Consider the following 22,693-nt stretch of genomic DNA (forward strand, 5'->3'; position numbering starts at 1 on the left):
CAAACACTACATAGGAAAAACAGGAAGAAAGTTAGCCACCAGGATACACGAACACCAGCTAGCCACAAAAAGACATGACCCTGTCTCCCTCGTAGCCCTACACATGGATGAAAAAAGCCACCATTTCAACTAGGACAATACATCTATCCTGGGACAGGCTAAGCAAAGGCATGCCAGAGAATTCCTAGAGGCCTGGCACTCCAACCACAACGCCATAAACAAACACATAGATCTAGATGCCATCTATCAACCCCTCAAAATGAACAGGAAATGACATCACCACAAACCCCAGGAACCCCATCCAGGAGAACGATATAAATAGAAAGCAGGAGACAACAGCTTCGCTTAACTTGGAGGTCGCCACTGATGATGTGACCTAGCCAGGTAATGAAACCTCTGGATATCAAACCTACAGCCTAAATCTCAACCTGAGCTACAAACCTTGCATCATTCTATCCTTTATTGCCTCACCCTCCCTGTGCGATAACCTTCAAAGGGACAGTCTCTGTTGTAGCTGGTCCTTAAATCACCCAGCACCCAAGTGCACTTTTCGTTTAAGCTTTAAACCCACCTCCAATGAGTCTGACTCAATTTGTGACTAATTGAGAGCATTTAGAAACTAAATTGAAGCAAATTGCATACTTCCGTAGAAATCATACTGGGCCTCAAAACATTAACATTGTCTTTCCACAATGCTACCAGATCTTCTGAGTTTATTTTAAATTGTGTTTATTTAATTCATACATTATGCACGCGACACTATTATAAATGTAATGTCTTCTTTAGAAGGTAGCAGCTTTTAGGTTTGCAAAAATATACTTTATTCATTAAAAAAAATTATCAACATTCACAAGTACTCTAGCAGTTCTGTACAGTCTTTGGCATGAAGAAAACATTGGAATTTGACATTTCCCAAACCAAAGGCATTTGTTGCTCATGCACAACACTACTTACACACAGTGAAGTAAATGAGGGTTTTGAGAACTAAACACACCCTCGTTATAGTTTGGAAGAAAGACCTTAGAGGTGGGTCTTTCTCTACTGAGCCTTGGCAGTAGCCGACCCAAGCTTTACTGCGCCCCTCAGCATCTAGACCCGGAACCTTGGAAGGTACCAGTCTGCAACTGAAAGTTTGAGTGAAAAATCCTGATCCTGTCAAACCTGCGCTTTGAGCAGTGTGCAGCACAACAAAATGCTCCACCTTCCCAGAGGATGATTGTATTCCCTGTTGGCGGGGGGTAAATTGGATTTTCTCCAAGTAGATTGTTGGTGGTGAATTGGAAAATCCCTGATTGCCATGGATGTGTTGGGGACAATCTCGCACGGAAATGCATAGTGGAAACACTCTCTGAGCCCACAGTAACTTGATCTGTTCCGGGAACTCAGGGTGGGGAGAAAGAAGGGACTTGGCCACCGAATCCTGAAATCGGAGTTGATTCTAATGCCGAAACTTTTTATTTTTACCGAAGGATTTTCAAATCTCTGGACATTTCAGTGGGCAGCCAGTGGGCGGGACTGGTCACTTGGAGCCTTCAGTTTCAGATCCAATCATTTCCTGGACTCTTGATCTCGATACAATTTGTAGCATTTTCACCGGCCAACCAACTGTGAAGGGAGTTGCTTCCTGTTCCTTCGCTCTTGTGCCGCTTGTAATCTCTTAGGCCGAAGGTACGAGCAAAACTTTTCTCTTTCTTTCCAGTGTTTAACTCGATCTTGTACAAGCAAAACACATTTTGTTGTTTAAAAAAAACTGGAAATGAGAATTGTGCCAGTGCGTCCCACAGATGTTAATTCAGCCATCATTTTCCGTTTGACGTGATCTGTGAAAAAAATTATTTTAAAATATATAACTGTGGAAAGAACGGAAACATTTTCGCAAGTAAATACAACACTGGAGCAATCATATGTTTTCTACAACAGGAGTTGGAAAACTCGGTGAAATAATCTCCATCCATTTCTAACGTGCTTTCGCTTTCTAATCTTGTTTTCAGAGCAGTGTTCTCAGTATAGCTGTTTATTTAAACAACTGATTATGGAAGAATGGCTAATTGGAGCTGATCGATTGATGTGATTTAATTGAGTGTAGATTAGGGATGCACTCCATTGGTTTTGGACTCATGTTTGTCAACCACAACATTTCCCCCTCCCACTGCTTAAAGTTGGTTACACAACTTCTCAATCTACTCCCCAAAAAAACTTAAGGAACAGCGGATGATGTAAATCAGAAACAAAAACAGGAGTTGCTGGAAAAGTTCAGCAGGAACTCCGTTATGAGGAAGGGTCAAGAGTGTGGTGCTGGAAAAGCACAGCGGGTCAGGCAGCATCTGAGGAGCAGGAGAATCAATGTTTCGGGCAAAAGCCCTTCATCCGAAATGAGGCTGGATGCCTTGCGGGTGGAGAGATAAATGGGTGGAGGGGAGAAGGTAGCTGAGAGTGCAGTAGGTGGATAAAGGTGGGGATAAAGATGATAGGTTCAAGGGGATGGTGGAGTGGATAGATGGGAAGGAAGATGGACAGGTGATGAGGATGGTGCTGAGTTGGAAGGTTGGAACTGGGGTAAGGAGGGAGTGGAAATGAGGAAGCTGATGAAGTCAACACTGATGCCATGGGGTTAGATGGTCCCGAGGCAGGAGATGAGGTGTCCTTCCTCCAGGCATTGGGTGGTGAGGGAGTGGTAAAGGAGGAGGCCCAGGATCTGCATGTCCTCGGCAGAGTGGGCGGGGGAGTTGTAATGTTCGGCCACAGGGTGATGGGTTTGGTTGGTGTGGGTGTCCCAGAGATGTTCTCTGGAGCGCTCTGCAAGAAGGCTTCTGGTGTCCCCAATGTAGAGGAGACTGCATTGGGAGCTACGGACACAGAAAATGACGTGTGGAAGTGCAGATGAAACTTTGATGGATGTGGAAGGCTCTCTTGCGCCTTAGACCGAAGTGAGCAAGGAGGTGTGGGCACAGGTTTTGCAATTCCTGCCGTGGCAGGGATAGGTGCTGGGAGGGGAGATTGGGTTGTTAGGGGGCATGGCCCTAACAAGGTAGTCGTGGATGGAGCAGATTTTACAGAAAGCTGATGGGATGGGGAGGGAAATTTATCTCTGATGGTGGGGTCTGTTTGTAGGTGGCAGAAATGTCGGAGGATGATGCGACGTATACGAAGGTTGGGGAGGTGGAAGGTAAGGACCGGGGGGCTTCTCTGAGGAAGGGTCACTAGATCCAAAACGATAACTTTGATTTCTCTTCACAGATGCTGCCAGACCTGCTGAGCTTTTCCAAAAGCTTCTGTTTTTGTTTTTCCATCTACAGTTCATTGCACTAAATATTAATAGAATACAGCTGTCCCCTTTAAGTATTAAAGTAAATTCCTTTTATTTTAAAAGAAAAACCCTAAGCTGGCACTGATGAATTCCTGTTGCCTAACATACTCATTTTTGTAACTTGCAACTGAGTCCTAACATAAATGAAATAAAAGCAAAATACTGCAGGTGTTGGAAACCTGATACAAATCAAGACTGCTGGAGAAACTCAGGTCTGGCTGTGTCTGTTGGCAGAGAAACACTCTTCTTCAGAACTGCAGTCAAAATATTAACTTTCTCTCCCAACAGATGCTGCCTGACCTGCTTATAAAGTCATAGAGATTTATATCATGGAGACAAACCCTTTGTATAACATGTCCATGCTTCCCAGTTTTCCACAATTAATTTAGTCCCATTTGCCTGTGTTTGATTCATATCCTTCCATACTTATCCCATCCATATATCTGTCTAAATGTTTCTTAAAATACAAAATTGTACTCTCCTCCATCACCGCCCTAACAGCCTGTTCTAGGCACTCATCACCCTCTGTATGCCAAATTGCTCCTCTGAACCCTTTTGTATCTCTCATCTTAAACCTATTCCCTCTAGTCTTAGAGTCCCCTACAATGGGGAAAAGCTATTGGCTAGCTACCTTATCTATGCCTCTCATGTTATAAACCTCAAGGAAGGTCATCCCTCAGTCTCCTTCACTCCAGGTACAAAAAAAGTCCCAGCATATTCAACCTCTTCTTATAATTCAAACCTTCCAGTCCAGTTAGCATCCTAGTAAACCTTTTCTCTGCTCTTTTTAGCTTAATAATATCCTTTCTATAGTAGGGCAACCAGAATTGATCACAGTACTCCAAATGTGACCTTACCAATGTCTTGTACAGCTGCAACAAGATGTCCCAACTCCTGTACTCAGTGCTCTGATCAATGAAAGCAAGCATGCTGAAAGCCTCCTTCACCACCCTATCTACCTTTAACTTCACATTCAAGGAGTTATGAACTTGTCCCCTTGGTCTCTTTGTTCTATAAGACTCCCCAGTGCTCTACCATTGACACTGTATCTCCTGTCCTGGTTAGACCTATCAAAATGTAACATCTTGCATTTATCTAAATTAAACTGCATCTGCCTTTCCTCGGTCCGATGGCCCAGTTGATCAAGATCTCGCTCTATTCCCAGATAACCTCCTTTGCTGTCCAATTGTGGTGTCATCTGCAAACTTATTAACCATACCTACTAAATTGTCATCCAAATCATTTATATAAGTGACGAATAACAGTGGACCCTGCACCAATCGCTGTTGCACAATGCTGGTCACAGGCCTCCAGTCTGAAAAGCAACCCTCTACCACCACTATCTGTCTTCTACCTTCAAGCCAATTTTGTTTCCAATTGGCTAGCTCTACCAGAATCCCCTGAGATTTAACCTTAACAACCTACCATGCAGTACCTTTTCCAAGGCCTTGCTAAAGTCCATGTATGCAATGTCTACTGCACTGCCCTCATCTACTTTCTTGGTCACCTCTTCAAAAAAATTCAGTCAAATTTCTGAGATACAATTTTCCATGCGCAAAACCATGCTGACTGTCCCAAATGCCTGTAGCTCCTGTCTCTCAGAAACCCCTCTGACAACTTATCCCACCACAGATGTCAGGCTCACTGGTTGTAGTCCCCAGGCATTTCCCTGCAATCTTTCTTAAATAATGGCACAACATGAGCCACACTCCAATCTTTGGCCACTTTACCCTTGGCTGTCAACGATGCAAGTATCTCTGCAAGGGATCCCACGATTTCCTCCCTCGCTTCCCACAAAGTCCTGGAATACTTGAGTACATGTGACAATAAAACCTTATTCTAATTCTAATTTGTCAAGTCAAAGGGATTTATCCACCTTACTATGTTTAAGACTTCTAGCACCTCCTCTTCTGTAATGTGGAGTTTCTCCTGATGAGTTTCCCCAATGTTCTGTGTTTGTTGAGTGTAAGTTGAGTGTGTGGCATTGGAAAAGCACAGGAATGATGAAGAGCTTATGCACAAAATGTCGATTCTCCTCCTCAGATGCTGCCTGACCAGCTGTGCTTTTCCAGCACCACACACTCGACTCTGCATCTGTTGTAACGTGTGGACATCTTGAAGCAGTCAGGTGTTGCAGACAACTCCATAATTAGTTTTTCAGCAGTCATTAAGTATTACAAGTTATTAAAATGCTTTTTTTAAGGTCTCATAATGTTAAATAGCACATTTAAATTGGAACATGTGAGATGTAAGTTATTCAGTTCCATAGTGCTGTCTGTAATTATGATATTAGAAAACATGTTGTTGTGGTTCTGTTCGCCGAGCTGGGAATTTGTGTTGCAGACATTTCGTCCCCTGTCTAGGTGACATCCTCAGTGCTTGGGAGTCTCCTGTGAAGCGCTTCTGTGATCTTTCCTCCGGCATTTGTAGTGGTTTGAATCTGCCGCTTCCGGTTGTCAGTTCCAGCTGTCCGCTGCAGTGGCCGGTATATTGGGTCCAGATCGATGTGCTTATTGATTAAATCTGTGGATGAGTGCCATGTCTCTAGGAATTCCTTGGTGTTCTCTGTTTGGCTTGTCCTATTACAGCCAGGGAATTCCTAGAGGCATGGCACTCATCCACAGAGTCAATCAATAAGCACATCGACCTGGACCCAATATACCAACCACTGCAGCGGACAGCTGGAACTGACAACTGGAAGCGGCAGATTCAAACCACTACAAATGCCGGAGGAAAGATCACAGAAGCGCTTCACAGGAGGCTCCCAAGCACTGAGGATGTCACCTAGACAGGGGACGAAATGTCTGCAACACAAATTCCCAGCTCGGCGAATAGAACCACAACAACGAGCACCCGAGCTACAAATCTTCTCACAAATTAGAAAATATGTGCAGTTATTTTTGTAGAAATTAATTTCTCTGAATTTGGAAGAAAGTTTTTGTGGTATTTATCAGATCTGGCAAGAACTCCAAAAGCAAATAACTATTGCACCTCTTTTGTAGTTGGTCTCAAATGTTTTTATGGGAAGCTGTAAAAAGGTGCACTTTGTAGTAGGCAATACTTAGTTTCATTCTTATAAACTGCCTGTAGTGTGTAAATGTCTTTGGTTCTAACTGATATATTAGGTGAGACCAAACAAATGCATATCTATATTGTTTTATGCATTTGAACATGAGTAAGATTCCAGTCATATATATTTTAAGAGCAAGAAGATAGTTTCAAAGTCCAAAAAGGTAACCAATGCCTAGAGGTTGAAAATGGGTGCAATTCATACAGAACACTTTGCGTCTGTTTTCACAAAATAGAATCATAGTGTGTAAGTAGGCCATTCAGCCCATGAAGTCCACCCTGACCCTCCAAGGAGCAGATCACCCAAACCTAACACCTTATCCTATCTCTATAACCCCAAAATTCCCATGGTCAGTCCACTCAGCCTACGCATTCTTGGACACTATGGGCGATTTAGCTTGTTCACTAACCTTTGGACTGTGGAAGGAAACCGGAGCACCCGGAGGAAACCCACATGGACATGGAGAAAATGTGCACACTCCACAAAGTCGCCGTGGGACTGGAATCGAACCCAGAACCTGGACTGTGAAAATAAACCAGGAAGGAAATAGCAAAGATGTGACCATTGTTTTCCAGTTTTCACTGGATAATGGTGTGGTTCTGGTATATTGGGTGATTACTAATACTGTATCTTTGTTCCAAAAAGGAGTAAGGGATAGATTACAGGCCAGGTAGATGAACCTCAATGCTAGGGATAGGATCAACTATCACTTCAAAAGGCAAGGTTTAACAAAGGATAGTCACATTTTTTGGATAAAGGAAGATCATGTCTGACTAATTACTCCTTTTTTTTGAGGTAACAAGGAATACATTTTTTAAAAAAGCAAAATCCATGGGATCTAGATCAACATTGCAAACTTCCTACAAAATTAGCTCAGTGTCAGGAAACAAAGGGCAACATGAGTACTTTTGGCTGTTTCCACTGAGGTTCTACAGGGCTCTGTAATAGATCGTCTGTTTCTTTGTGGTTTTTGTTAACAAATATAGGGGCATCATCATAGTTTGCACATGACAGAAGCATTGGCAGCATGTTTGTTAACGAGGACGATAACTGAAGATTGCAGGAAGTTATCAATGGTTACTGCAGTGGACAGAAGAGTGATAAATGAAGTTCACTCTGGAGAAGTGAGTAAGAGTCACTGCCCTTGACATAGAAGCAACGTTTAATCAAGTATGGCATGAACAGCCCGAAGACGACTGGAGTCAATGGGAACTGGGCTGGAAAAGAATCTCTCTACTGTTGGAGTCACACCTAGCACAAAGATGATTGTGGTTGTTGGAAGTCAGTCATCACTGCTCGGGTGATGTGGTTAATGTAGTTTCTCCGAAGTCTTCTAGGCCCATCATTTGCTTCGTCTATGACCTTTTCTCTTATTATAAGATTGAAAGTGAGGATGTTCTCTGCAATATTCAGCATAATTTGTGATTTATCAAATGCTGAAGCAGGCCACATCCAAATGCAGCAAAAACTGGACAACGTCGAGGTTTAGGATGGCCAGATTTGTGATGTGGAGGTGCCGGTGTTGGACTGGGGTGGACAAAGTTTAAAAATCTCACAACACCAGGTTGTAGTCCTACAGGTTTATTTGGAAGCACTAGCTTTGAGAGCGCAGCTCCGAATTCTGTGTCCTATGATCCAACACCACAAGCTACCCTACGAAGGAGCAGCACTCCGAAAGCTTGTACTTCCAAATAAACCAGTTTATAATATAACCTAGTGTCATGTAAAATAATATTTGGACCACACAAGTGCCAGGCAATGACCACCTACAATAAGAGAATTTAAACATTGCCCCTTGTTATTCAATGGCATTGCAATCACTGAATCCCCTACCATTAACATTTTAGTTTCTGTCAGTGGTAACTCTTAAGTTAGACCAGTCATATAAATACTGTTTCAATAACAGCATGACTGAGACTAGGGATCCTGTAACAAATACTTCGTCCCCTATCTGCCACATACCTATCCATCATCTACAAGAGACACACCAAGAATTTGATGGAATACTCTTCATTTGCCCTGGTACCATACAAGACAAACATGCCTGCTTGATACCCTATCCATTGCCTTCAATATTCACTCTCTTCACTATGGATGCACAATGGCAGCAATGTGTACATTCTGTAACTTTCACTGCAGCAACTCACTCAGGTTCCTCCGACAGCAAACTGTTCAAACCTGCAAACCCCATACCTACAAGGTCCAGTGCAGCAGATACATGGGAACATCACCACGTGCATGTTCCCCTTCAAGCCACACATAATCCTGACTTGGAAATATATCGCTGCTCCGTCACTGTTGGGCGAATTGCTAAAACAGCCATCCTAATAGCACTGTGCATGTCCCCACTCCCCAAGGACTTCTGTGGCTTAAGAAGACAGTTCATTGTCATCATCTTAAGGGCATTAGGATGAGCAATAAATGTTAGCCTAGTTACTGCCCACATTCCACGAACAATCTTTTTTAGGACTGTAACCACACATCCCTGAGGTCAAAGAACGCAAAGGAGTACATACAATACTGAGAGGTGTAGAAAAAGTGCTAGATTATGGGGTAAATGCAGCTCCTTGAAGGTAGCAGAATTGGATAGTAAGGTGGCTTAGAAGGCAGATGGAATCTTGTCCTTTTATCAGTCAAGGTTTGAATATAAGGGATGTTATGCTGGAACTATAGAACTTATTAATGAGGCTGTGACTTAACGATTATATGTAGTTCTGATCATCTCATGATAGAAAGGATGTAATTACATGAGAGAGAGAGGGAAGGAAGGGGGAGGTTTACAAGATTGCTGCATTTTTCTGGTCCTGGGAACAATGTGGAATGATTGGATCAGTTCCTTGGAACAGGGGAAAGCTGAGGAGTGATATACCTAATTGTAAATGGTTTAGATAGAATGGATGGGGAGGGTCAATGACTTGAGGCATAGATTCAAATTGATTGGTAGAAAGATTAGAAGGAAAATCCTTTCACAAGATGGTTGTAAGGAATGTGGAACTCATTTCCAGAAAGGGTCATTGAGGCCAAAACCAACATATCATTTAAAATATATCTGGGCATGCACTTATGGTGTTGTAATCCTGCAGGGCTACCAGCCAAATGCTTGAAAATGGGATTGAGCTGGGTTTCTTGTAATCTGGTCAACACAGAGTCAATGGACCGAGTGATTTTGTCCGGTGTCATAAACCTTCTGATTTTACAGTTTGGTGTATATGCATGCCAGCAAGATTGTAGGAATGACATTGCACAAACCAAAAGTGATTTCCAGAAGCATTGGGCTTCCTCTTGATAATCATTCATTTTGTTTGAGCTAAGGTATAAAGATTAAGAATATTACAATTCCACAAGGTAAATGTAGCAAACTTTTCATCTCACCTCAGTTAACCCATTCAGAAGGAGTTCTTGTGGTGCTGTGGTAGTGTCCTGTCTCTGACCAGAATCTACAAGAAACTAAGAGAAAACAGAGAGACAGGGGCAGCAAGTCTCTTACGCTACTCGGAATGCGGGTGGGAGCTCTCATTTGGATTGACTGTCTGTAAAAGTTAACCCAGCAAAGATGTATTGCCATCAGGCAAATTGGAAAAGAAAGTAATTGATGGAAAAAATGTTTTAAAACTGTTTGAATTTATATTACAAACCTGTGTGTTCTTCACACACCATAGGTTAGGGTCAGAAATTAAATGTTTCATTATGTTGTTGGTATTATTCAGACTCGGTCCAGCAAAAGGAATTATATTTCTGACTACGTGTTGCACTCTGTCCAGTGACCAAGAAGCATGAGAGTAAATGGTCTGTGTACATTAAAATAATGATCATTAAGTTTATTTAAATATCAATTAAGCTCTGTTTTGTCATGGACCAAGTCCTGGAAGTAGTCTTGGATCAATTGACTTTAAAGTACTTTGGAACCAGTTTACTTTAATGATTTCTAAGTTTTAGATCATTGCATATCCAAAAACAGGCTGCATCAATTTTTTTTAACATTCTTGGTTGCATCTTATTGTACGTTTTAGCCTTTTTAGTTTTTTAAAATTACTTCCTGCTTGTGGATCTCCACTGCAGATTTATTCTCAAATTATAGTACATGAAACTGCAAGTTTCACAAACATGTTTTAAAGACAGCGTATTCGCATTGTAATGACAAAGATGAAGAAGAAATGGTATTTGGTGTGATTATTCCTCAGTTTATTAAATACATAGCTCTTTGTAAGGCAAATCAAGTACATTAGACCTCATAACTGCAAGATATTTGCAGTAAATTTCTTAGCTGAAGCATTCTACTAAACTGTCTTCCCATCTTTATTACATGAAATTAACATAAAGAAAGAACTTCCATACAAGAGAGCAAAGAATAACTCATCATATTTTAAACCGACTCTGTAGCAATTTAAATCTACCATAAAACAGTACTTGCCACAAAGAACAAATGCCCTGAATTGCTACTTAATTTGTTTTGCTTCGGTGGGTTAAAACAAATATAAATCAAGATATGGAGAAAAGTCCCAGCTTTGACTAATCCTATTAGATTGCTTAAAGGCAGATTAACACCTCAACCATGAAACAAAATCTGCCTTTGCAACATATGCACAGAATTTGCACTGTAATGTGTGCCTAGACTAAGCTCACAGAGTGGAGTTTGAGTTAATTGATAAAGTAGTTCAAGTGCTATTGACCAGGCCAAGCTGTGCCAATAACTGCACTGTGGATCAGGGAGTGATGGGGAATTTGATTAGGATTCCAATTGTTTGCCATTGTATTGATCCTTGCTGTAAGTAGGTGAGTGGGTGTTGAGTCAAAATAAAATCAGAATTAAGGATTTTGCAAATTGTTGGGAATTAAACTTCATAAAATTATCCAAATTTTATTTGAAGAGACAATATTATAAGTAGTGTATACAATTTTCTGCATCTGCATTATACATTTATTTGATTCAGATTTTTACTAATACTTATTGAATTTGGTTGAACAATTATTAGTTGGATATTTTATTTATTTTAATTATTAACTGTTAGTATGGGGTACGGATGTTATTGAATTTCTCAGATTTAAATATTAGTATTACCAGCTTCTGTGATCACACACCTTTCTGGATATTTACATTAAGTTCAGAGTATTCTGGTATGCTCAAAACTTACATTAATAACTCTTGTCATGCTTTAGACATGTCAGAAATGGAAGATGAATCCTCTCCCATACCAGGAACAGAGGAAGATGACAAAGCACCAGGGGGGGATGTTGCTGATGCAAAGCCAGACAGATCATCAAGATTCCTAAATTTCAAGTAAGCTTTAAATGCGTAGGTGGTAAACTTGTCTTCACCAATGTTTCACTGCACTTTGTGAAATGCCTCATATAATGTACCTGCCTGCTAGTTCTGGTGTCTGACATTCAGAAATTTCTGGCTATGTCTCCGAAGCTGTGCAGATGAAATGCTGATATCTATTTGGCTTCTCTGACTTACCTCAAATTCTTCAAAGCTCAAATAGGATGATTTAAATCCTGACAACAGGGTTACAAATTGTTTGATTTAAGCTTTATCAAGCACTGCATATTTCCGAGAGTGATAAATACAGATGTTAATTGAAGATTCTACTCTTTGAAGTTTCTCTGATTTACCGAAACAGTCATTTCATTAACTCTATTCTCTCTCCACAAATGCTGACAGACCTATTGAGATTCTCCAGCACTCTGAATCCTAGAATCATACAGTACAGAAGAGACCCTGAAGTCAATTGAGTCTACATTGCCAAAACTACACTAAATCTATATTAGTACTGTTTTCCAGCACTCGGCCCATAGCCTTGAAAGTTATGACATTTCAAGTCCTAATTTAAGTACTTTTTACTGTTTGAGGTTACCAACTTTCACTGCCTTCCTAGGCAAGGGTTCCAGATCCCCACCACCCTCTGGCTGATAAAAGAATTTCCTCAAATCCCTGCTAAATCTTCTGCCTTTCACCTTAAAATTGTATCCTCTTGTTACTGATCATCCACCTAAAGGGAACAAACCCATAACCTTACACACCTGTATCAGGTCCCCTCTCAACCTTCTCTGCTCCAGAGAAAACAACCTGAGCTTATCCAGTCTATCTTCATTGTTGAAATGCTGTACCCCAAGCACCATTCTGGTGAATCTTCTCTGCACCCCCAACAATGCAATCACATTCTTCTTATTGTGTGGTGACCAGAACTGCACACAGTACTGCAGCTGTGCCCAAAGTAAGATTCTATACAGTTTCAACATAATCTCCTGCTCTTATAATCTATGCCTCAATTTACAAAGGCAAGTATCCCATATGCTGCCTTAACTACCCTATTAACCTGCCCTGGCACCTTCAAGTGTCCCACAATTCTTCTGTTCCTCCTCAACTTCTTACAGAATCCACTATATTTTGTTTTGCTTATTACTGATTTTCTTTGTTTTATTCTGTGTGTTGCCAAACCAAAAAACTCTGTGTAAAAGGTTGCTGAACTGAAGCGGGTGAGAAATTCAGGAGGTGTTCATTCAGCCAATTGTGCTGGTGCCAATTTATTACTCTGGGAAATTCAAGACTAATCCTATTGCCCTGCTCTCTCTTCCCTTTGCTGGATATCTTCCCCAGTTTCAAATATTTATCCAATATTTTTCTTGAAAGGATATGACAGCCTCAGCCTTAACTCCTCTCTGTTACAAAACCTTCTCTAACAATGTTCTGTGTAAAGTTCACTTTTCAATTCAGTTCCTTGATACTTGTCTTAAAATTTAATCTCTGATCATTGAATGTCTGGCAATAGAGGTAGTTTTTGTTGTTATGGATATGAGAATTCCTCCGATTTTTTTTCTTCTTAATAGCCTTCCCTCCTGCAGTTGAAACTGTCCTACTTATCCTAAGTCTCTCTCACCTATAATTTTACTTTCCTTGATATCATCCTCCCTTTGTATTGCTTTAATGTCCACTACCACTTGTAAAAGCTCCAAGGCCAGTATTTTCTCGAAGCAACACGTAGGCAATGGCCGAGAGGTATTGTATTAGGCTGTGCCTAATAGACTGTTAATCCAAGTCCCCAGAACAGTACCTGGTTTTGAATTCCACTTTAGACAAGAAAACTGCCATGCTTACCTGGTCTGGCCTATGTTTGATTCCAGTCCCATAACAATGTGGTTGACCGTTAGCAAACCGCTGGGCTGGAATACACAATAAAAGCCAGCCCAGTGATGCCCTCATTCTACCAGTGAATAAGAAAGGATCCTGACATCAAATAGTGTTGGGGTGTGTCAGGGATGGGGGATTGCTGCTGCATTGTGGTGAATTTTAAAACTACAAACATTGGGAATTCATATTACAAATATATAAAAGCTTGTCAGACAGAAAAGAATCATATTTTGGCTAAATATTTTTCAAGTCTGAGTTGGATGATTATTGGAATGTGTCATTAGAAATTCGAGCAATGTATCTGCATTCTCACGAATGTCAGTCTTACTATTACAAATCTGCAGTCACATTTTACGTTTTAATGGCCTGTTGCCTTTTCCAGAATGCCTCTTTACTTTTATATTTTCGCTGTCACGTTTTTCTTTTTAAACTTATCCACCTTATGCCCAGGTATTCTCTTTTCTAATCAACCTATTTAGAGATGTTGTTACACACCTCTGGAGCAGGTGGGACTTGAGCCTGGGCCTCCTGGTCCAGGGCTAGGGATCGTGCCACTGTGCCACAAGAGGGCCCACTTATGCACAAGCAAAACCATTTTTGAAAATCTGCTAACTTGAGTCATAAGAACATCAGAAACAAACAGGAACAGAAGTAGGCCATTTAGAGCTTTGAACCCACTCTACCATTCAATGAGTTCATGTCTGTCTTGTGACATGCTGACCACACTCTGCAGTAGGTCATGTTTGTCACAACATACCCTGCCTGTGGTCAGCATTTAGACCAATTAATAAATGATGTATGAATGGATGAAGCCAGTATGACTGATTCTTCCTGGTGCAGAGGTCAAAGGAGATTAAACAAATTGCCACACCATGTGAAATGCACTTATCTATCCCTGCACTGAGCCAAATTGAGTGAGGACACTTTGCCTGGATTGACTTTTCGTATGCTTTGCTTCACCTGAGGCAATTGGCCATTTCAGCCACATGACCTTGTTTCATTTTCCTTTGATCCCTGGCCCCTCCAGATATTGTTTGCTTTGAATCACCTCTAATAATTATACAAGAGTAGGTTAGACAGATAGCTTCTTGTAACTTTGATTCTATTGTGTCAAAAACACCAAGTAAGTAATATTACTGTTGGCAATTTTCTCTAACTTTATTCAAAGCCATTGCATTATATAAATGTAACTTGACTTTTTTGTTTTGGAGTTGACAAATTTAATTGGTATAATGTGAAAGAACATCTTCTAACCTGATTTGGCCTTTTTAAATTGTTAATATTGCTGCAAAACGTACATTTGAAAGGCTTGCTCTTTTTTAATGAAAGTAGGGAAAGTGAGATTTGTAAATTCAGTAATATCATTTGTTTGTGTATGTCAGTCACATTTTGGAAGCCCCATTACATTGTCAACCCCTTCCAATAGATTGAAGAGATTTTGCAAAACTTTGGAGTCAGGGAAGAAGCAGGATTATTGTTCTGTTGTTTTTTTTGGTGTTGTGGAAAGCTAAAGGTCAGATGAACATAGAAACAGGAGCTGATTATCTTGTTTTGACTCCATTCCCTCCTCACTGACAGTCGGGTTGAGAGGTTGGCTAACAGGGCCATAGGTCTCTATAGGCTGCAGCCAGGCAGGACTTGGAGGCCTTGGTTTAGATGATTGGGGAAGATTGCAGTCCAGAGCCAGGTGAGGGTGAGGAAAGTAGAATAACACAGCCTTAGTGTGGTGAGAAGAGAACAGAGCCGGAAGGTCAGGCAAGCTGAAGGATTGGGTAAACAATACAGAGCCAAGCAATACTGGGGGTTGGTGCGGGTGGGGGGCATTGTTAGCTTAGGGCTTATCGGGGAGGGCTAGAATTGGGAGTCATTTAGGGCATTTAGGATCAGGGTTCACTGAGAGGGGTTTTGACAATACTGTGGCTTTGAGAGGTATATTTTGTCCTTTTTTTCACATGAAGAAAGGTTGAGACTGAGGTGCTGATTGGCTACTCAAAGTCAACAGAATAAATGGTTTGTGAGGCCTTGGGGTCTGTGTTTAAAAATTGGAACAATAGTAGCAACCTGAATGGGTGGGGTTAAGCTCCCAAAAAAAACGATTTTTAGTTTTAGCTTTTTAGTAGCCGTTGCTGGGGTCTTGATACTGGATTTGGAAGCTGTAGTACAGCTCTCCCTGCTACTCTCTCTCTCTTTTCTCTTGATGTCTTTTCCTCCTGGACTGGAGAATTGCATGTGAGACAATCTATTTTACTGCTTTTGCCTTTGCCAAGGATGTGTATATGGGATATTGTAATAGTTGCTAGTTAGTCATTAAATAATCTACTATTCTATAAAGTTTTCTAATAGAGCTACATTATTCCAATTTCTTATTTCTTTTGTTGTATTTTAACTATAGTGTATGACTGCAGTGGATTTACTTCAAAACTGGCAGTTTGACCAGTTGAATTGCACCCAGAACACTATGCCTGGCATTTCATTTAAAAATAAAAATAAGTCTAAATTATCTTCTTAATATATATTGAGGAGGCTTGGTCTGGTCCATAACAGGTTAGAGTGCAGTTTCAATTTGCAGGAGTGTTAGGTTCAGGGTTCGTTTTGATGCGGGGGCTAGGCCATAGGCCAGAAATGGTTGGAGATGGAAGCCACATGGAAAAGATCAAGTGGGTCAGGTGAATTGAAAGTCGCCATCAACCCAGATGCTCTATCATTAAGAAAGACAGCAGAGGGTGAGTTAACCTGAGGATGGAGGTTGAGAAAACATGGTGACTTCAGCCGTTACAGGATTTGAACCCTAGCTGTTGCCGTCACTCTATGGCAACCAGCAATCTGAGCTGAAGGATCAAGACAGACAGGATCGGAGGTCGAGGGGAGAAGATGGGGAGGTTTACGGATTGTTGGCCACATGATGCTGGGAGATGGGTGATGAAGGAAAACTGGCTGCAACAGTTAAATGGAAAAGATATCACCCTCCTTTCGATCTGGGCTGTTCCCAAATTCTGGAAAATACAACTCCAGGATTAAATTTAAAATTAAACTGGAGACATGCATCCTAATTATAAAATGTAAATTGTCAACTTGTCCTCCTTTGAGTAGATAGGTTGCCTTCCCTATTTATCACTGCAGTTTGTTTTAAAGTATAGTGGCTCATTGCAAGAGAAAGAAAAGACAAATGTATCCTCTCCACCTGATAAAATTATGTGAGTGTACATTTTATAGCTTTCTTCTCCCGGTTTATTATTGAGAAAATAGTCTCAATCAGCATTGCGATTGTCAGCAAAGGTGTAAGAGGCTTGGATGACCTCAGCAGCTTGTTAAGTCACTGGGAGCCCTCTGAATAGTCCTATAGAAAAGTCCAGCGTGACCCGCTGCTGACTCGGGGGGATTTGTACATGTTGAATGGCCTCACTTGAACCATTATTCAGTGTCACACAGAGTAATGGTAGAGCATGACCATTTTCCGGCCTGTTGCTATTTCAGATAGCCAGATAAAGATTTGCAGATGCAGAGTGGAGTCCCAATTAATGTGGAATGCAGGTATGTGTTTGTAAACTTTCCGAGTGCTTGTACCTATGGACGTGCTTCAGTTCATATTAAAATCCTTAAAACGGCACTGTGCAGCTAAATTCAGAGAGCGTTATGAGCTCTGGGCACACATGGATTCCTCTGAACAAAACTGAGCTGGACTGATGCCAAATCACCGTGAGGTCTATCTCCAAACGTCCATCTCTTTTCCTCACTTTTATTTGCAAAATGATTTGAGCCTGGTCACATGTATTATGCAGTCATGTTGCCAGGATTTTGCCAAACTCTCATAATAATATGGCAAGCACATCAGAATAGTATCTCAGATTGCTGTTCTGAATCATTGTTAATCTGCATGCTCAAATTGACAGCTTGTTTGGGTATGTTTAATATCTTTTTGTAACAAAAATGAATGACGTCTATTCAAATGTGCTTACAACTGGAAAGCTCTTTGAACCCAAATTGGACATCGAGCTAATTATTATTTCTTGTTTGAAGCTACACGTTGTCACTGAATGGTGTTACTCTTGATCAAATTTTTTTTTAACTATTCTTTGCCTTTTTGGAAAACGTCAGAGCCATCATAATATTTCGGTCATTTAAATATGCCAGACTGAGCCTTTCTTTAAGAGTTAACATTTTCATTGTTCAGACTCTGGATGCCAGTTGTAAAAAGCTGAGTTTTCCCCTAATTTTAAAGGATATCTGTTACCTTTATTTAAATTTGACCACCTGAAAATAAGTACTTCTTGTTGCTGAAGTACCACTTTCTTACCAGCAGTGGGTAATGCAGTACACAATCTAATATGCTGCTGGTGTTACCCATTTAAATGTTATTTTAAATGAGTGAAGTGTCTGGCTTTCAAAGCTTGCTTGGCTAATCGCAGTAACTGTGTAGAGTTTGTCATTCAAATACAAAGTAAATTAGAAAGTGCACTGTTTAGCAGGGAGGAGAAGGCATCATCTCTCAAATGCTGCGGAAACAGACTAACTGAACCAGCTGCTGTGAGACATTGCAGACCCATCCTGTTAAATTTGCAAAGGTCAGTGAAGAAACTCTTAAGTTTACATTTCAGCATCAATCTACTACAGAATGCAGGGAGATTTTACTCAGATAACAAACCACTGATAAAATACATGTTTCCTTATTGGGTTAAATTGTAGTTGCAGAAATTAATACATCAGGTGCATGAATAAGCAACTAAATTTAGAAAGCTCTGCATTAGTAATTCTATGTATGGTGTTCCATGATATGTATACACAAACTAGGAGCAAGCATTCTGAACCATGCTTCACAACAGTTGTATGTTGTAGATGTGAATGCAGCAAATTTTCTGTATCTTTAATAGAGCTTTTCATATGCTTGCCACATGAGTTTTTCTCATTACTGCATCATTACAAGATAATTTAATATTTTATCATACCATCTTCAATTTGTAATGAGTATTATTTTAAATCTGTGTTTAAAAAGTTTTAAGACAGGCAGAATTTTCAGCCGCCACATCAGAGGCCCACGCTGTAAGGGAAATTGTCACCGCATTGTAATCTTTATCAAATTGGCAATGTGATGGCGAGAGGCTGGGCTCGTGTCTACAATGGCTCATACACTCAAAGTTGGAAGATGTATAGTAGGCAGTCTGGCTGGAAAGTGGCAGAATGCCAAAATGGATGTGCCCTCTCAACTTTTTTAAATGTTAAAATGAAGAAGTAGCCTTTGCGGCAGGGTCACCAGTGCAGTGTCACAAGGCAGAGCTTACCACAGTGGGAGCCTGAGACGGCTGCAATGCTGGTTCAGCCAGGAAGGCAGCAGCCTGGAAATTCCTCAGCTGCCGTTAGGTAGTTCAATTCGTTGACCTCGGTTTGTGGGTACATAACCATGATACCTCGGAGGGAAAAACTATCAGTACTTAAAAATAAATGTACTGGCTCTCCATTACAAATTAAACAAGATGAGTTGGACCAGTGTTTCAGATCCACCTGTCAGTCGGCATGATGGGCTCAATTAAGCAGCATGTTGACCAGCAGCGCTATTTTCAGTACATGCTCTACTTGTTTCTGGTCTCTTTGAGGACTCAAAGTTCTGTCTTCTATTGCTGTAAAATTTTTCCCCTTTAGTTCCAAAATCCCTGTTCAGATCTGAAATTTAGAATCATGGTCGGTTCCATGTTTAACTGTTCCTCATGAAGGAAGGCACACATTTGCTCAAATAGCACAGCTCCGTAGAGGACTTCCAGTACATGTTGCGTTTAGTTGACAGGTAGCTGTATCACAGAGGTTATGATGTTTAGTTTGCTATATGGCACAAAGATTTTATTCTTTTTATTTGAGTTGTTACACCTGTGATCCTGTGAGTCTATTGAGAAGAAACACTAGAGAACTTAGCAGGAAGTTATTAATCGAGACTAGAATGTCCCTCCCTCTAATGAAGAAGCTCAAATATCTTCCCTAATCTCTTTCCTGCTGGAGAAATTTAGTTGGTGGACCATGATTGGCTGCCTTTGCTGTAAAAAGTAGCCAAACCTAACTGTTATGAAGGTCATTATGACATTAGCGATAAGATACTGGATAAACTGATATGCGAATGTCTTGCCTTCTTTAAAGGATCTCTCCCTATACCATTGAAAAAGACAGGGAAATATACTAATTGCAAACATTTGATTTGATTTACACTGAAAAAAATTCTTGAAAACTATGCTATGGAGCTATTCATAATTTAAGGCTGGCAAAATTACCACAAACAAAGACTTGCTCAGAGAAGTCCAGGCAATGTATTGATTTGTTTTGAAATAATTTTGCAACTGAAAAATAAGGTTTGCGCTTAACAGGATTTACTTTGTTACCTTCACTTGAGGAATTTCCCCAAACTCATCCAGCAGCTGCAGCCAGGAATACTAGCAGCTTCCTTCTGCAAAGACTCATTGTCATAGTCAGACACCAGAGGAGTGGCTATGTTTTTAAAATCGCTTTCATTGTAGCTTAAGAAATCCTCCCCTCTGACGGTATGTTGTTGGCTGGCTGTGCAAGTCCCAGAAGAGGAGTCAAAATTTTCTAAATAAAGCATGTGTGAAGTGTACACTCAGACTGTGTCAGCACTTTCAAGCAAAAGTGTTTTTGGGAAAAGGTTGAGGGAGTTACAAATTATATCTATCTAGTTGTGACAACACATGATGGCAGAGATTGGACATAAGTCTGTTTTATTAAACACTAATGCTACTGAAAGTAGGGGAACTATTTCACAATTCATATGGAATTTCTTGCCCTCCACTGTGCCAGGTTTGGTGGTTAAGGTCTCTGGCACCTTCCTACTTCTGTCCAGATTTAAATCTGTGGAGAAAAGGCCATGAAAGAGTTCATGAAAAGCTTAATGTTGGGAGGGAGGGTTTATGAAGAGGCTTCAATCCACTGCTGCTGGTTCCTCTCATCCTTGGTTGGGCGACTTGCCATGCACAAAGCAAACATGTTTGTGGGTCTCCAAAGGGGAGCAAATGTATCAACCTCACATCAACCAAGCCATCCCTTTCTGCACCTTCTCATGCTGCTGGGCTTGCTGTGTTCTTCCAGCCTCCTGCTTGTCTACCTTGGATTCCAGCATCTGCAGATTTTTAGTCTCTAAGCCAGCATTGCAAGACAGACCTGCTGAGAGCTTCATCCCCTACACTTATTGGATATCACCAATTCCTCCCAGTCCTGGCTTGCATCCCCTATGGCTGGCCATCAGCAAATGAGCTGAAAATGTGTTGCTGGAAAAGCGCAGCAGGTCAGGCAGCATCCACGGAACAGGAGAATCGACATTTTGGGCATAAGCCCTTCTTCAAAGGAGGCAAGGCAGAACAGTTTCCTTCTCTGAAGCCAGCAGGAGGGACCGTGCCATCAACATTACCATTAAAGTGCTCGCTGCATTTGCTGCTGCCATAGGCATTAATTTTTTGCAATTCTTTAGCATTTGTACTTGTTTGAAGCATCATTTCATAACTCTTTAACAACCTTAAATGTACTTCTGTAGAGTAGAATGTAGTGATATTTTGGAATATCCCCAGCTACTACAGCTGCTGCTTGATGCAATTGTTCATGAAGCTGACAATTCCACTTCTAATAAGGTGACTCTATTATGCCCCTCAATCCCCATTTAATTTAATCCATTCTGTATAACCCAGAAGCGAGTTGATCATTCTGTCATTTGATTTTGGAGCTCTTCCTGTAATTACTATTTGCAAATTATTTGCAACTGATGCTTGGCAAAGATGTTGGTTAGTGAAAAAGCTTCTTTTTCTCCTCCAAGTCTATTACCTACACTTCAAAGATTCTGTCCTTTGGTAGGATTTTCCCAACTGACGTTTGAACTCTACTGTACGTCATAAGATCAGAAAAAAGGCCATTTAGCCCATTGAGACTGCTCCACCATTCACTCATGGCTGATAAGTTTCTCAACCCTGTTATCCTGCCTTCTCCTCATAAGCTTTGATTCCCTTACTAATCAAGAACCTATCTATCTCTGTCTTAAGTACACTCAATGACTTGGCCTTCACAGCCTTCTCCAGTAATGAGTTTGATAGATTCATTACCCGCTGGCTGAAGAAATTACTCCTCATCTCAGTTCTGAAAGGTCTTCCCTTCGTTCTGAGACTGTGGCCTTGGGTCCTAGTCTCTACTAGTGTTGAAAACATTTTCTCCACGTCCACACGACTCGAGGCTTCTCCATGTTTTGTGCTTTTTGATCAGATCTCCCATCATCCTTTTAAACTCTTTTGAGTGCAGAACTAGAGTCCTCAAGCACTCCTTCATCCCCAGGATCATCTTTGTAAAGCTCCTCTAGACCCTCTCCAAGGCTAGCACATCCTTCCTTAGATAGGGTGCCCAAGACTGTTCTCAGTATTTCAAATGAGGTCTGACCTGAGCCTTGTTCAGCCTCAGCAGTATCTTTCTACCCTTGTACTCTAGCCTTCTCCAAATGAATGCTAAGAGTGCTTTCGTTTTCCTAGCTCCTAGCCCATTTCGTACCTCAAGCGGGGGCAGAAGCAAACTTTGAGTGTGGCATGATATGCTCACTTCAATGCAGGATAGTGGGTGGGCTCCAGTGGCCAGCGGACCAGGCCTTTCGGCACTGAAGTAGCGGCAAGATATAGGATTGTGGGTAAGTGGGAGAGGGCACTTCAAAATACAACCCACTCTCCAATTTGTTTATGTTTTCATTTTAAGAAGAAAGCTAACTTGCTGCTGGCCTGTTACTCCATATGATGGAGAAGTTGCCACTTGACTTGCCGGGAATGCAAATCCCACAACCCAGAAGCTGCCTCCAGGAACTTGGACATCAATTGTGAAATCCCGGTCAGCTTCCATAATGGGCCTTGAAAGACTATTAACAATTTCAATTGGTTATTCGCCATATGCAAACATGCCTTGCTTCCCGTTCCATTGTACCTGCTCCTCTCCCCACCTCCCCCCCCCCCCCCCCCGAATCCCAGTGTCCCTTCCTGGGGAAAGTGGCTGCTGGAGTTGTGGAAAGGAAATGGCCAATAAACTGGAATGCAAGTTGGTGCTACAAAAATTCCATGTCTGCCTTTTCCCTGTTCCTGAATAAAACTACCGATTTGTATTCGATAACTTTAATCATTCTGTCCCAGGAGCATTAAGATGTCCATGTCAACCACGGGTCCGTACCTCAAAGCTG

The 22,693-nt window shown here is 41.2% G+C and overlaps 1 protein-coding gene across 1 annotated transcript in view; it reads left to right on the forward strand.

Annotated features, from left to right (window-relative positions):
• Positions 1 to 1,066: 1,066 nt before the first annotated feature.
• The window catches only part of casp7 (caspase 7, apoptosis-related cysteine peptidase), a 46,441-nt gene continuing 24,814 nt past the window's right edge, over positions 1,067 to 22,693 (forward strand). Inside the window, exons 1-2 of the mRNA XM_060842109.1 lie at positions 1,067 to 1,668; positions 11,535 to 11,655. Coding sequence (XP_060698092.1) covers positions 11,537 to 11,655 — 119 coding nt within the window. The 5' untranslated portion in view covers positions 1,067 to 1,668; positions 11,535 to 11,536. The remainder of the gene's footprint in view (positions 1,669 to 11,534; positions 11,656 to 22,693) is intronic.

This window comes from Hemiscyllium ocellatum, chromosome 22, assembly GCF_020745735.1.
Source record: "Hemiscyllium ocellatum isolate sHemOce1 chromosome 22, sHemOce1.pat.X.cur, whole genome shotgun sequence".
Taxonomy (NCBI): Eukaryota; Metazoa; Chordata; class Chondrichthyes; order Orectolobiformes; family Hemiscylliidae; genus Hemiscyllium; species Hemiscyllium ocellatum.